The sequence below is a fragment of the Chlamydotis macqueenii genome, chromosome 20 (assembly GCF_036417535.1).
Source record: "Chlamydotis macqueenii isolate bChlMac1 chromosome 20, bChlMac1.mat, whole genome shotgun sequence".
NCBI classification, from domain to species: domain Eukaryota; kingdom Metazoa; phylum Chordata; class Aves; order Otidiformes; family Otididae; genus Chlamydotis; species Chlamydotis macqueenii.
The window spans coordinates 5,987,357-6,002,431 of record NC_141575.1 but is presented as its reverse complement, the minus strand read 5'-3'; the positions used below and the strand labels follow the sequence as shown (position 1 = coordinate 6,002,431).

The 15,075-nt window shown below is 42.0% G+C and overlaps 1 protein-coding gene across 1 annotated transcript in view; it reads left to right on the top strand.

The window, feature by feature from the left end:
• Positions 1–14,454, top strand: part of GPR107 (G protein-coupled receptor 107) — a 40,105-nt gene extending 25,651 nt beyond the window's left edge. The window contains exons 15-18 of the mRNA XM_086763633.1: positions 737–786; positions 1,474–1,557; positions 2,369–2,493; positions 8,776–14,454. Coding sequence (XP_086619759.1) covers positions 737–786; positions 1,474–1,557; positions 2,369–2,493; positions 8,776–8,872 — 356 coding nt within the window. The 3' untranslated portion in view covers positions 8,873–14,454. The remainder of the gene's footprint in view (positions 1–736; positions 787–1,473; positions 1,558–2,368; positions 2,494–8,775) is intronic.
• Positions 14,455–15,075: the final 621 nt, after the last annotated feature.

Sequence of the window (15,075 nt, the reverse complement as noted above, 5' to 3'; positions counted from 1 at the left end):
CCAGAGTTGACAGCCATTCCGTCTGTTGTTGACCTCTGCTCGTTCACAGGAATATCTGCTGTGCTCCTCAAGAGCTGATGTAATGTGTCCAACGAGCGCAGGTTAGCCTGGGGCCGTAGCTCACACCGTTTGTGACTGAAACACATGCATTTGCTGTGAGAACTGTTTAGTATGACTTCCCATTTCACCTGTAAGTTATGACTGAGCCACGAATGATAAAGAATTCTGTGTAGATGTTAAAGTCATCCTGCTGTGATTCAACAAGATGCAGTGATTGCTGGAGCTGTAGTTACCTCAAAGTAGCTGGGGTCAGCTGAAGGCACAGAGCAGGTCAGGAAGTACTCTAGAAAAGATACAGATTTTCCGGAAGGCAGTGTCAAGTGGCATGGCTTTTCTGGCAGGAGTGAGGTGACAGTATGTGCTTGGCTATATACAGATAAGTATTAGAGGAAGGTTCTATATGGCAGAGTGTGTGTGTGTGTATAGAATTTAGTGTGAAGGCGATGTCACTGAGTTCCCTTTTCAAGCGGGTATTCACCCCAGCCTAGGAGCTGTCCACTATGTCGACAAGCCAGACTGACACTCCTCAGAGCACCCAATGGGCTCTGGGACAAACCTAGTCTGGGATTACCCGCTTCCTAGTTTTGACCAATTGTCGACCTTGTTGACAAACATCAGAAGAAGCTGTTTCTCATTTTAACTGATTTTCTGATGGACTTTTGTGTTCTCTTGATAGCTGCCTTTAACCTAGCGAAGCTGAAGCTTTTCAGACATTACTATGTTATGGTAAGTAATAAAAGATGGGTTACTTGTTGGAAGCTACTATAGCTGGTGGATGTGGTGGAGATGTTCCTAGTTCTGTGGCAGTGCTGTGCTTCAGCATCTTGGTCAACTGAGTTACAATCCTCAAAGCAACTTCCCTTCTTTTCCTAGAGATTGCATCCTTCTGTCGATCTATAAATTGGTTCCAGCTATTTGTAACACTTACTAATTTCCTCTGGAGACAGCTTGAGCTGCCAGTTGAATTGATGGGCTTGAATAACATACTGTAAACTTGCTAAAAATTAAACTTGGGACCAAATGGTGCCTTGAGATGCATCTCTGATTAAGTCAGTGGGAGCCATGAGCATACCCCCCGAGGGAGCATAGGCCTCTTTATGATTTCCGATGGCATTATTTCAGACTCTAAGATTAATAAATTACAATCCTGATTCTTCAATTTCTACAAAGTCCTAATCCTTAAAGCATTTTCTTGCTGTAAGTTAAATACGCTAGTGATAGCTTGAGTCATTTGGACGTTCAACAAGGAGTAGAGCCCTCAGCCTATATCTTCCCTATTTGTCAAGCAGCATAGTAAAGCTAATCTGATGTAATGAGTTGTCTGGGAATTGCTTGAGCTATTTCTCTGGAAAAAGAGGTTCTGTAAGGATGATGCTGTTGTTCTTATTCATGTTTTCTCTTTTTCCTTCCCAGATTGTGTGTTACATTTACTTCACATGGATCATTGCAATTTTTGTAAAGATTGCTGTTCCATTCCAGTGGAAATGGCTGTACCAGGTATTTGCTAGCAAAGGAAAATACATCCATTCCTTGATTTTTATTTTTCTTATTTTGCTTGCAGTATGACTGCACAAAAAACCTCATCCACAAATTGTTCTGTATGTTGTAGTAGAGCACCTCAAAGCACAGTGCTGCATCCTGTCTGCTCCTGATTTTTATCACTGATGTGCCTAAGGTGGCAGGAATATATTTTTAGTATTATGTTTGTCCAGCAAGGCAGCTGGATTATATGTGAGATGTCTGAAAGTAATTGCATTATTGATGTTAGTCTTTTGATTTTAAAATGGGTGAAGGAAATTAATCAAGAATATACAAATGAGGAAAAAAATTAGTCAGGTTTGCCCTGTGTAATTGAGGCCCCAGGGAGCCAATGAAATAGATTTTTGCTCTTCCTTCTACAGGATTTATTTGCTTAGTGACTTTTAAATACTTTGTTTCTTAACATATAATCCAAGTCCTGTGCAGGGCGTCTTTGGAATACATTAACTGTTGAAAATACCAAACAACGTAGGGATGATTTCGCCCCCCTCTCATTTAAAAGCCAAGTCTTGCCATAGTTATTTAAAAGCACTGGAGTGATGGCTAGAACTGTAACTGTGTTTAAAGTGACAGGGAAAGCTAAAAGGACAAAAAGGGCTTTGACAGCCTTTAGCCTGAGATTAATGATAACAGGACTGGAATTGCTTTGTTATTTCTGCTATGGCACAGGCTTCTTGGCCGTTAAATCTTGAACCTTATGAATGAGGAGAAATGTTTGACCATGAAGAATTATAGGACTGAGCTTCAGTCTTGTGGTTTTTACTTGCAGCTGCTGGATGAGATGGCCACACTTGTGTTCGTTGTCCTCACTGGGTACAAGTTCCGTCCAGCATCAGACAACCCTTATCTACAGCTTTCTCAAGACGATGAGGATGACTTGGAGATGGAAGCTGTGTAAGAATTCCCCCTTGCCTTTTTTTACCTCTTCACTTGATTTGAGAAAACTAATATTTAAAAACAGTTTACTTTAATCTTTCTAAATCCTCTTTGACAAAGATGAAGATCTGCTCACATGTTCAAAGATGAAGTGTCTATTTGCTATGTGTTAAACTATCAGAGATTTGTAATATGCATAGGAGCCTCTGAGCTGGATATTGCAGTAGTGTGGAATAAGCTGGTAAAGCTTTTCATGGGGCAAAAAGATGCCCATGAAAATACCAAGTTAAAAAGCTGCTGTGTTTAATCTATGTTGCTGAACACCGGTGGGCCTTACAGATTGTCGTTAATGCTTCATATTAAAAAAAAAAAAACAAACCCAAACAATCAAAATGGAGTACCAGTCTATGGAATTTAAATGAACATGGTGTGAGGTCACTTCCATCTTGAAGTTCAGCCTCCAGCTTTGCAGAAATTTATCTTAAGTAACGCCGAGCTGAGGAGATGGATTTTTACCAATGCTTTTCCCTGTTCTATTCCTTGCTGCTAAACCATGAGGCACCACAAATACAGTAGGGCTTGAGATAGTCTGGAGAAATTAAGTGGACCTCAGCCTAAGCCCCTGTCATTTTCTTTGCAGTGGTTTTCTGAGGACTTAGAAAATGAGTGAATATCTATAATAGTAAACGGCCCTAAGAAATTCAGCATCCTGGAAGTGTTGGATATGGCTATAATTGCCACAGACTCTGTTGCCTTAATAGGAGCTGAGCTAACCTAATCTCTGTAGCAGTTACACGTTTCATGTATAATTGCAGTTCACGTACAGGCTCAGAAGCCTGTTCCTAAGAGTTTATTTCCAGTTTGGCAAATCTCCTTTACCTGATCTTGGGTGAAACAAATCAATGCCCCAATTTTTATTGCAGGGGCAAAAATGTCAGAAGGTGTTTGCCCTGACAGTTAGCTCAGAAATAAGTGGATCTTACTGGGGAATTGCTACAAGGAGGTTTGAGGTAGAATCCAGCCTGAAATGTCATGCAAGGAGTTTAAGGAAATATCTCTAGTTACAAAAATCTTCTTTCCAAATGCTTAGTTATTTTTGCTCTGGGTCCGTAAAATCTGTGATTGTCACAAGCAGGAATCCAGCTAGTGGGTAGTGACCTTAAAATCGCAATCACTTAAAGGTGTTTATATGGTTTATGTAAGAAACTGGTTTCAGTTTGGAAGCTGGTAGATAAACATTCACATCAAGAAGGCACTCTCTGAACTGGAAGATGTGGCAGGATTTGTGATTGTACAGAAATGAGCTCTTTTCCTTTTTGCCTGTTAGAGTGAATTTCAACTTTTGCATTACATGCTTAATGATTTTTTTTACTTTGGTTTATTTAGGACTAATAATATGGCACCTTTCATATCAAGTGATTTCAGTAAATTGGAGAAGCTGCTAGATTTAGGACAATCTGCCAGAAATAAACTGGGGAAAGTTTAATGAACTAATTAAGGGATTTGTATCTTACCATAGTAAAATAGACATTACTAGAAACTCGAGAATCGGAACTCCTTGTGAGCCTTTTCCTAGTAAGGCATTTTGTTCTTTGCCTTGGGAGTTTCCATTGTTGTGCCCTGTGGGTTGTTCTCCTTAGCCTAGCTTGAATTTCTCGTCTGATTCACCAGAAGTTTTACTTCACTTGGGCACTTGGCAAAGTATAATCTGTAAGGGTCTTGTTCTGCCTTCCCCAGCCCCATCAGGGAGGTGAAGTTTGAAAGCATGGTGTAACCACATTCTGTGACAGGTGAAGCACTGCAATCAATGTGTATTAAATTCATTGTTGGCTTGGTCTTGCTGGTCCTATTTTTGCTTTTACAGTACTAAATGTTGTTTCTGTAGGGGGGAAAAAATATAAAGGCTTATTTGAGCAAGTGACTAAGGGCCTGATGGCATCCTGACTAACCATTGTATGAGTGTGTCTTGTCTTTCGTGTGATAAATACCCACTTGTCTGCAGAGGCTATGGCAGAAGTTAAAAGCATGCAAACTTCAAAATTTATGGTGTTCTGCCATGTCTTATGCCAGGTTTTATGGTTGTTTTCCTCTTTCAGAGGGTTTTTGTTAAAATCAAGCTCTTTACAACACTTGCTGCAGAAGCATTCAGTTTCTTTAGACTTAACATTTCTATGAGCCAAGGGAGGGGAGAGCTGTGAGGTCACCAAGCCTGTTTTCCAGACTTGCTTGTCTTCCAGCAGAAAATAGGACATTTTAAGTGCAGCTTTCTAGCTTATGCCTGTTTTCCTGCAGTGCAAACTATACAAAGCTTGGTCTGGCCATAAATGTAAATACTGTTAAGGTCAGTGTGCAAATCTGCACAAGAAAAATAAAAAAAAACTAGGTATCTATGATGGAAGCAATATAAGGCACAAATCCTTTCTCTGTTAATTCTTACAGCTCTCAAAAATAAAATATGAATCAGGAACAGCAAAGGTAACTTGTAATAAGTCTTTTCAACTAACACACCTCTATCTTGGGAGAAAGCATCCACAAGTGTTATAGGACTTTCTCTTCAGTTCTGCCACACTCAATAGAAGTTGCCCTGGTGGAGAGGAGAGCATGACTAAACCTGAACTAAGGACCAGTCTGTTCTTTTTCAAGCAGAGTCAATAGCCATTCATCATCAGCAAAGTGACTTTCTGTGTACTGTGCTGGGCAGCCTCTTGAGCCCGTTCTGTCAGATGTGGGCTGGTCGCTGACAGTTAGTTAAAGTACTCTGTTTGAAATGGTGCAGCCATGCTCTGCAGAAAGAGTTGTCAGGCTTCCAGTCCTAATGCCATTTCTGGGGCGTGAACACAAAAATGTAAACAGTACGGTAGATGAGGTAGAGTGAGGAAGGGGAAAGGAAGCAGGTTTGGGGTTTTTTACTCTTGCAGTAAGTGATTTCATTAGCTCAGTAAGTTTGCTTTAAATGTTAGATACCAAACTGTTCTTCTACAGGTCTGGGTTGAGAATGGTGTTCATATGTGCATGTGGGGTTAAGGTATTTCCACTGGAGTAGGAATTGCATGAAAAGCCATTAATGGTTTTGTTCTCAATTCAGTAAATCCATCTTAGTGAGTGTGTGGAGACTAACTTTGTTTTTTCCTTAATACCCAAAAAAGCCTCAACATAGTGAACTGTTGTGGTAACACTGGCCTACCTTTGCTTATGCCTTGGGATCTGGAGTTTCTCACTGTTTCATGAGGCAACCTATTCTCTGCTGAAAATTCAAGTCTTGGTTGGTTGCTTTTCTCTGCTTTCTCTCAGGTTCTGCTTCATGGCAGACTGATTCATGATGCTCTCCATTAAAAGTGATTTTACTTTACCTAACACATCTTTCCCATGCAGAGATCAGCTTTTTGCTCAATGGCTGATGAGTTTTCACTCCACTTTGCAGTAGCTTGTAAAGGCTGGCTCCTTCCAGTATCAGTGTGTTTCTTGTTTGATTATAAAACAAAAAAAAAAGGAGAAAAGACAGCTGAGATTAGCCACTGTGGAGGGCTGAAAATGCTTCTGAATGTTTAGCCATCTCTTGATACCTTGGATACCACATGGGGAAGAAACAAAAGAAAACTATGAAATTTCCACAGCACATACTACTGTGCAATGGAGTGTTTAGGGAACAACTTCTGTGTCTCACTTGTGACAGATGTCCCTCGGATAGCCACAAAAATTCTGTCTGGAGAGAGATGGTTTAGTGAGAAGCATTTGTTTTGTTTTTAACTACTGCTAGTTTGTGGGCTGGAAATGCAGTTCAGCAAACTGCAGGTGAGGAACACTTACTTGCAGTGCTGCGGGTCAGAACTGAAGTCCTGAGACTGCTCAGAGGACTAGAATGAGAATTGCAGTGTGCTTGGTCTTAGTGTTGATACCTTTTATTTTTTTTCTGGGCACTAAAATGTGTTGGCTGAACTGATTTTGAGAGGGAGAGGAATAGCCCATTGTATATGAGCAGTCTGAGAAAGTGAGGACTCGAGCTATGCCATACACTTGTCATGGGACAAGAACAGTGCTCATCAGGTGGTCTTTAACTTCCACTGTTGAGGAATCCACCCCGAAGTCTCTCCCAGCTCTTCAATATTATTGGGAGGAGGGATGGTAAATGGCCTCTGATAACAAATGATGTGACTTGACCTGGCTGCAAGTTCAGAATGTAGCTGTTTGTCCTTGTCCCTTCACAAAAGTGCATCATTCCCTCTTAGCCATAACCTCTGATCATTTTGGTGTGTAATGGGTTTGTAATTGTATTAAAATGCAGCGCTAAAATCTGGGCTGCGTGCCAGGTGGGATCTTAGGAGCTGTGAGCCAAGTGTTAGGGCAACTCCGGTGTCATGCATGTGCAAAACACCTATTTACATAACCCAGTATGTGCGCTGCTGCGTTGCTGTGGTAGTGGCTCATTTTTGGTTTATAGTCCACTGTAATCTTAGCTCCTCCCTGAAGAATTGATACTTAGCCCCTTATTCTGTAATTACGAAGTCTGCTATTTCTGAAGAGTGAACTTTGTAGTTGTCTTGCTGCATTGTCCCATATTTTTCAGACCACTGCTTTGATTTGCCAGAATCTTTCTGCATTCTAGTCCTGTTCTCAAATATGTAGCTCTTAGTGTCTTCTGCAGATTTAATAAGCAAGTTCTCTATTCCATTACCAAGGCAATTACTGAAAACATTGAGTAGAAGTGAGCGCAGGACAGACCTCTGTGGAACCACACTCAATGTTCTTTCATTTTTGACAGGACACCATTAAGTGCACCTCAGTGCATACTTTTCCAATTAGTTATGCATCTGCTTTCATGGATTTGTCGAGCTCATGTTTCCCTAGATTTTTTTCCTATGTGACTGTGGGAAAACCTTTGTCAACAGGAAGAACTTATGGGATCTACGTGTTCTCTGTTCTGGTAAGCTTGATGTGATCTCTTCCAGGCAAATGTTTACTGTTTATGAATTCCATCGTTCTCCTTTAAGCAACCTGCTTGCTCTTCTCTCTTTTTTTAAAATTTCAGTAGAGAAGAAAGTTGCTATTTTATCTGTACTCTTCTGACCCTTTCTCTATTCCCTTAAACACAAGCTCATCGAGGCCCACTCTAAAGTGTCTGAACCACTGACGATCCCAGTACTGCTGCAGCTAGAGAGTCACTGAACACACCAGCTTGAGTAAATTATTTTTACAGTACGTGAACAAAAGCTGATACCTGACGTGGAACTAAGGGCATTATCAGAAGACTGTATCTGCAGATTACTTCTCCTCTTGGGTGATACTGTGAAAATGTTGTTAGCTAGTCTGATCAAATAAAGTATTCTTACGTGGTAAACAGCAGGTGGAAGCACACAGACTGACAGCGGCGTCTTTGAACAGGGCAGTCTTACGTATGCTTCTAGGCATCCCTGGTGAGTGTGTTGAGCTATTGGCACGCTTGCTTTCAGCATCCAAAATAGCCTTTGCAGCACATTTGTGGGGAAAAGATACCTGCATGGAATGAGAATCACACTGTGCAAAGGAATAAAGCAAATGTCTTGTGCATGTGAATAGCCTGTTTTGTGTAGCAACAGAGAATGCTACTGGGCTGAAGAGCTTGTTGGATAGCCAAGGTAATTCCAAGAGGAGTGGTGCTGTCCTGGCTGGATAAACAGGACTCTGCCTAATCTTTGGGCTGTATTGTGAGCCTTTATAGGTCAATGGTCAGATTGCCATGACAAATCCAGACTTGGATGGTATAAAAATATCTTTTCTGTTTTGTTGGTGCTCATTGAGTAATTTTGCTGTTAAGAGGAGCTGGTGTGCATTAAGTTAATGAGGTTCATTTGAGGCACTGTTCACTGTGTGTACATTTGTGTAATACGTTGTACTTATTAAAAGCATTGCCAATGCAGAAGAAAGCCTTTAAGGTACAGAATTAAGGGTGTTCAAAGTGGGTTTTTTTAAGCAAGTTATGCAAACTTTAAACAAGGTGTTTATTTGCTAACTATTTAACCACCTCTGCTATCTTCTTTCAGGTGTGAGCAAATATTATTTGCCTTTTTAGTTTAATGATAGATGGAGATGGCCTTGCAGCTCTTCAGGACAGTGGCCTTGCTCCCAACACCCATCAGTGTCAAGGTGATACCTGGCCTGCAGATGGTAGCAGTAGGAGAGACCGAACATCAGACTGCTAGGTCTTGGTGAAGAGACACTTGAGAAGCGTTAGCTGATACGCGCAGGAAGGCAAACGAGGGCTACTGGTGAAATGGATGTTACAGGTCAAGTTCTGTTCCCTGATGTTTCTCCCTTCTCTTCCAGGGTGACTACTTCTGGAGTAATGGAGGGCATGAAGAAGGTCAAGAAAGTGGTGAATGGTTCAGCAGAGCTCCAGGGCGAGTGGGAAAGCACAGCATGATGGACTGGACTAAGGCAGCACTTTCAGAGAAACTTTTTTTAATTTATTAATATTACTCTCAGTGGAAAGGGAGCAACTAGCACTTCCCAACACTGAAACCGCGGAGTGGGGTGTTTCTAGGGGGAGCAAAGCAGCGCAGAAATATAACTATTCCTCTGAAAATGGGATCTCTTGGTACCTGCAAGGAGTTTGAAGCTTTCCTAGGGATTTGGGGTATCTTATTCTTTTTTCTCCTTTCTCGATCGGTTAGGTATTCTGAATTGTTTGCAGTTGCATTCTTCAGAATGTGTAATACTAATGTGAAGAGAGACCTTTAGTGTGTATGTAAAGTATATATTTTATATAATGCGCATATATATACACACACTTGCTATGTAACATGTATGCTGGGAATTACAAACTGTATCAGAAGGTAGAAAAAGAAGGTAAGAGCTGTAAGTATTCTTTTTTTTTTCTTTTTATAAACTCTACTTTTGACTTGGACAAAGCATTGCAAAACAAATGAATAGAAACAACTGCAGTTCTTTGAGAAACTAAATGGAATATTGGGTCAGATATTTTCTGCCACTACTCACATCACTGGGAAAGTTAGGTATCTCCTTGTCTTATCCATGCAGGTATCCACTTGAATGTGTCAGGTTGTCAAGTGTATTGCTTTACAGGAAGCAACTGACTGTTCTCCATTAAAAGCACTAGCCCATAGCGCAATAAGCGCTAATGTAAATTCTCAACTGTTCATGGAGTTGCTCTTGATTCACACCCCCATGACAAGAAGTACACAAGAGGTGTAAGACTGATGCTTGCTTTTTAGGGGTCTGCCATGCTATCTTGAACATTTAATTTCAAGCTGTGACCCAGAGCACTTTGATGTGCTTTATAAAATATTTTCAAGGTATTTCGAAAGTCACTTCTTTCTGGCACAGTATGAAGAGTACAGAATCTCCAGTGGAAATCTGTCTAGCAGGTGTACTGCAGCATAAATCTCTGGGTCACCATTGTCCTGAGTTACTTAGCCTCTCTGGGTGGCTACTTGTACCTCTCTGGCTATGTAGGATTAATGATACTGCCATTTGAGCTGAACTGGTCAAAATGGTACTTCTGTCAAAATGAGGCAACTGCAGCATCCAGTCCTAAATGCTTTTTTTTTTTTTTTTGTTGGGAAATATTATGACCAGAACACTCGATGCACGGCGATGTGGAAGTCTTTACTATTAGCTGCAAATTTGCAGTGGAGTCTTTAGAGACATGTTAGAAATGTTTTGTCTGTATCACTCTGGTATTGTTAGCAAGGCAAGCTGGTGCCCATAGCTGTAGTAGTAAGGCATAGCAAATGATTGGGGAGGGGAGGACAAAAGTGGTTCACCGATGTAATGAGGATAAGCTTTAAGAAAAATAAATCAAGTATAACTCGCTGACCCACTGAAGCCTTAATGTTCATGTAGAGACATTGACATATGGTGCTGTCTAGCAAAGTGCTTCTGTCGGGGTGACAGGGATAGGCATCATCACAGAGCTTCGGATGTGCCAGCATCTTTTACAAACTCACTTAGGAATTGCTTTTTTGACGGAAGGGACTACATTTCTGGGGCACAAGTCATTAGAGGACTATTAACCACTAGGTTTTTTCATTCTTGGTAAGTTTAGAAGGGGAATTTTCTTTGGAATTTTGAACCACTTCTTCCTCAGTCTTGAACAGGGATTGTAGAGCTCTTAACTGAGCAGTCTATACTGAGGCTTGCTGTTTGAAGAGCAGCATTGTTTTCTCTGGTTGCCGCTTCTTTTCCCAGCTGTTGGTTCTACGTATCATAGAAATGGTAGAAACCAATCTACCTGCTTTGATATCTGGAACTGGTTTCTTGTCAGATGAAGCACAAGAATAACCCTCTTCTCTGGGTACAGAGTTGTCTTCTGTTTTCCCCCTCAACTGTAACTGCATGGTAATTGCAGCAGTGATTATTTGACTTTTGCTGTCATTGTCTTGCAATGATACAGCGTTAGTGGAAACTGAGAGCCTACGCCACTAGAAAGGCTGTTAGGTGATCTATGAGCCTTTTAGACCTTCTGAATGAAGACATCTTCTGCATATTAAATAGCTGCGGTGTGAGAAATTGGGCTATAAACGAACGTAGGCAGTCCCAGCTCATCCTACAATATCTGAAAAATGCGTCCTCTCACTCTTTGCACAGTCACTCTGTCCCTGTGGAAGTGTCACTGTCTGCATCCAAAAGGCTACTTAAAACAGGCTGTCAACTTTTTCAGCGTAGTCCACTGGAGACCTGGAGTCTGTTGGCACGGAGGTATGTAACGGATAAGGATGTGCTGTCAGCAGCAGGGATGCAGTAACAGTGTTAATGCAGACGTGATGCTGTCTCAGATCCTGTTCATTTCCTTTTGTGAATGGGATGTGAAATTGATGGACGTGGTGTTTCACTCAAACCGTGAGGGGCTGTGCTGGGATCCCAGAGTGGGCTGAGCTGGTTCCAAGCAGCTGCCTATTTCATACCTCAGCATCAGTGGAGCTGCCAGTTTGGCAAGTGCTTTCACCTTAGTCTCAGGTTTCTTTTTTTTTTATATGCACTTTTCTGCTAAAGTTGTGCATGGTGTAGGTTTATCTGCCAAGTCTCTGGCTCACTAGTCAAAAGCCAAAAAGTGGGTGATTTCTTTTTGTCTTGGCATGAAAAGCCATGGCAGTACTCTGAAAGTGTTTTTTAGAAGAGCTGTTCCCAAGTTCAGACCTGAGCTTCTGCAGTCACCCACGGAACCAGCTTCAGCTGCCCTTAGTGCAGGGCGCTAACCAGCAGTACAACAGTAACTGGTCAGACCTACGCATCAGTAAGGAGGATGAATATGGGTGTACAAGTAAAAAAAACCGAGTGATAGAAGGTTCTCACTGCAGCCATTTCCAAGGTGAATTTCCACTTTCTCTGGTGGCATTCCCCGGAGCTGGTAGAAAAATTTGTCTTGCGGGGTTGTATGATGGATCAGATGGTGGTTAGTATGTTGGAGGGTGGAGAGGATGGCTGCAGCTGTGCTTGTCAGGCAGCGCAGTGTGCGCTGCATCGCCTATCATCAAAGGGAAGGCTACTCCCTCCCCCTTCCTTCCAAGGCAAACCCACATCTGCATGACTGGCAAGTGCATGACTATCGCTGGTAAAAAGCGGCAGCGTAGAGCTCAGCAGGCAGGATAATCGCAGTGCTTGCCTTTCAAATGCTGACGGCTGCCTCTTTGGTAGGAAGCTCTGTCTTTCACAGGGAGGGAAAACAGAAAAGCTGGTTGTGGGTTACAGATTCTTTTGGGATACAGCCTTACATTCCTGCCTCTGCCTTTTACTGAGGTGAGTGACTAAAACAATCACCTTGCAAGTACACAGCGGTATAATGACAGTAGCCCTGGAAAAGCAGGTCTTTATTTTTTTGGCAATAAATGGTTTTGGATGCAGTCACATATGTTGCTGCAGTGGAGTACTCCGCACCCTCTGCAGACAAAAACGAGATTGGCTGAGACTTTAATGCGCATTATGCCCCAATAAATCCCTATTGATGATGACATGCAAATGCCCCTGAATACACTCCTTCCTGCTGTAACTGATCAGCAAGCTGTCTTCCATAGGAAACTTTGCAGTGCAACTGCCAGGCTCTTGCCTTCTTCAGGCTTGAAAATGTTTTCCTTGATGGTTCATCAAGAGACGTACTAAAATAAAGCAAGACATAATGGGGTCATCTGGAACATTGCTGCTGCCTGCTCAAAATGTAGCAGTTTGAGTTGAAGAAGCCACATGCTGTCCTATTAAGATGCTCTTTCATGTTGTCGTCTAACTCAGCATGTCATGATCTGTGCGGTGCATTGTTCAGTGCTTCTCTCCAGCTGAGTGCCCTGTTCCTGGATTTCCACGCTGGCATACCCTGGGAGCATGTTGTGAAAATTTGCTGCATTGCAGTATTTTGTCTTGGAGCTAGCAATGTGGGAGATGTATTTTTTTCTAAGCTGAGTGGACTCTGTCTAGCATGAGTGTGCATCCACCATGTATCCTTAAGCACCCTAACATTCCTTCTGGCCGTGAAAGGGCATGTCCTGATCACTCCAGTGTGCACATCTGGTGAAAGTCCAATGGAAGACTTACTGTGTTTAAGTCTTTTCTTTCTTTTTTTTTTTCCTTGCAGTATGCTCCTCTTAAAGAAGAGAAATACAGTCTGGACAGTGACAATCAAATTGACAAGAAAGGGAGGGGTTTTTTCTTGTCAATTTGAAAATTGCCCAGCTGCATTTGAAGCAGATATTGTGCATTTGTATGTCCTGTTGAGCTCTGAGAGCTGAAGTTCCTTAGCTATTAAAAGAAAAAAGGAGTAGAAGTGCAGGTATTGAAGGGAAATCCTTCCTTTTTCAGTCTATGTGACTCATCTCCTTCTGTTTGACCTGTCGTGATAGCTAACAGACTACTGTTACCTTAAAGCAAATGTCTTATTGATTCTGTGTTTTGACCTCCACTTCAGTCATAACAACGTTTCCCCATTTTTCACCTTTGTAAAAAGAGCAAGGAGCTGTGGTCTGTGGGAGATGGAAGGTACAGTGATATTTGAAGCACAGGACTTACGCATCTAAAACCTATGACCTTGTGTGTAACTTCAGTAACCTGAATGTTTCCTGAAAACTGAGGTGGTGCTGCCCAGAGACACTTGACCAATGTTTCTTTGTGTTCCCTGGGGCTGATTTCCTGGAAAATGTTCTAAATTGGATTAATCTGGCTTTTCTTGTAGCTGCTGGGTATGATGCTGTTTGGGGCTTATTAATCACTTTTACTGAACAATATTGGGAAGCTGTGTATTTCTCCCCTTGTAGTTTCTCGGTTGGATATAGCAGTGATCCTGCAAGAACTCCGCACGATATGTACTTGCAAGTGGCTGGAACAGGGTTTAAGAAAAAGTACTGAGATATTCACTTATGTGTAAAGTGATGTACTGGAAGTGGCTGAGGAAAGAGTCACTCCTTGTAGGCTGACTGGTTCAAGAACCCATTTATGTTTCGACTGCAGAGATCCTGTAGAAAGGCCAATTCTGAATAAATACTTCCCTGTGGGATTTCACTCGGTGTTCTGCTCTCTGTAATAAAGTAGAGCCCGACCTCCACATTGTCAAGAGCACTTTGTCTTGTAGCTAGGATACTGGAGCGTTGGGCTGGTACCTTTTCTGTCAAAACAGAGTATGGGTCTAAATAGCTTCCCTTTCCCTTTAGTAACTATTAATATTTAATTCTAGATCCTCTTGTGTCATTAAGCAGCTTTAGGGCACCTTGTACAATGTAGCTCTGAGTTCATTTAGTAAATGACCTCCAGAAGAACTCAAAAAGACTTTCCTGTCTACAGCAAGGTCCAGTTCCAGGGGGCTTGGGTGACCTGTAAATACCCTGTTCCTCAGTTCATGTTCAGATGTACAAATGGATTTTTTCAGTATTTTTTTAAACTTTATTAAAAGAACAACAAACAGTATTTGAAGAGAAGCAAGGTAGATACAAATCAGGATGGTCTGTGTAACTTGGTTTCCCTGCTGTGATGCAAACGTGTGAAATAAAGATTGACCAGAAAGAAGTTTAATGCATCTCATTTTCTGCTTCTGCACTGCTAGCAGCCAAGCTGACCTGCTGATTCCAAGTGTTTATTTCCCCATGTTTGACTACTTTTTGCAGCTATTAACATCTGTATCATGGATACAGGGCCAAACCACAAAAATCTTGTGTACCTGTCATCTATGGGAAAAGCTTTCCTGTCAGTGACCCACAGTGGGCTTCACTGAGGTGCCTTTCCCTGAGCTGAAAGACCTCCAGGTACGACAGCTGTGCTTGTATGTGCCCAGCTCCTCTTCTGGTTTTGTAAGCTGAACTTCTGCAGTAGGTATGGTCTGAGTCTCAAATGGATAGAAGTGTTTCGTACAGCCCAGTTTCTCACAGCCTGCTTGTCTTGGGCAGGTGGGTGGATCCAAGGCTTGTTGCTGCTAGCCAGCATTGTGGTCTCCTCGTTCCACAGGGCTTGGTGTCAGCTTGCCATGCAAGGGAAAGCAACCAGATGATGCTTTGAACCTTGGTGGCCAGATACAAATTAAGGGTAGAAAACTGTATTTTAAGTAATATCCTCTGTGGATCTGGCCACGTGATCTTGAACGGATTGTTTTAGGCTGGACTGAGGGTGGTTTGGGCCTGTTGTAGTTGTTCT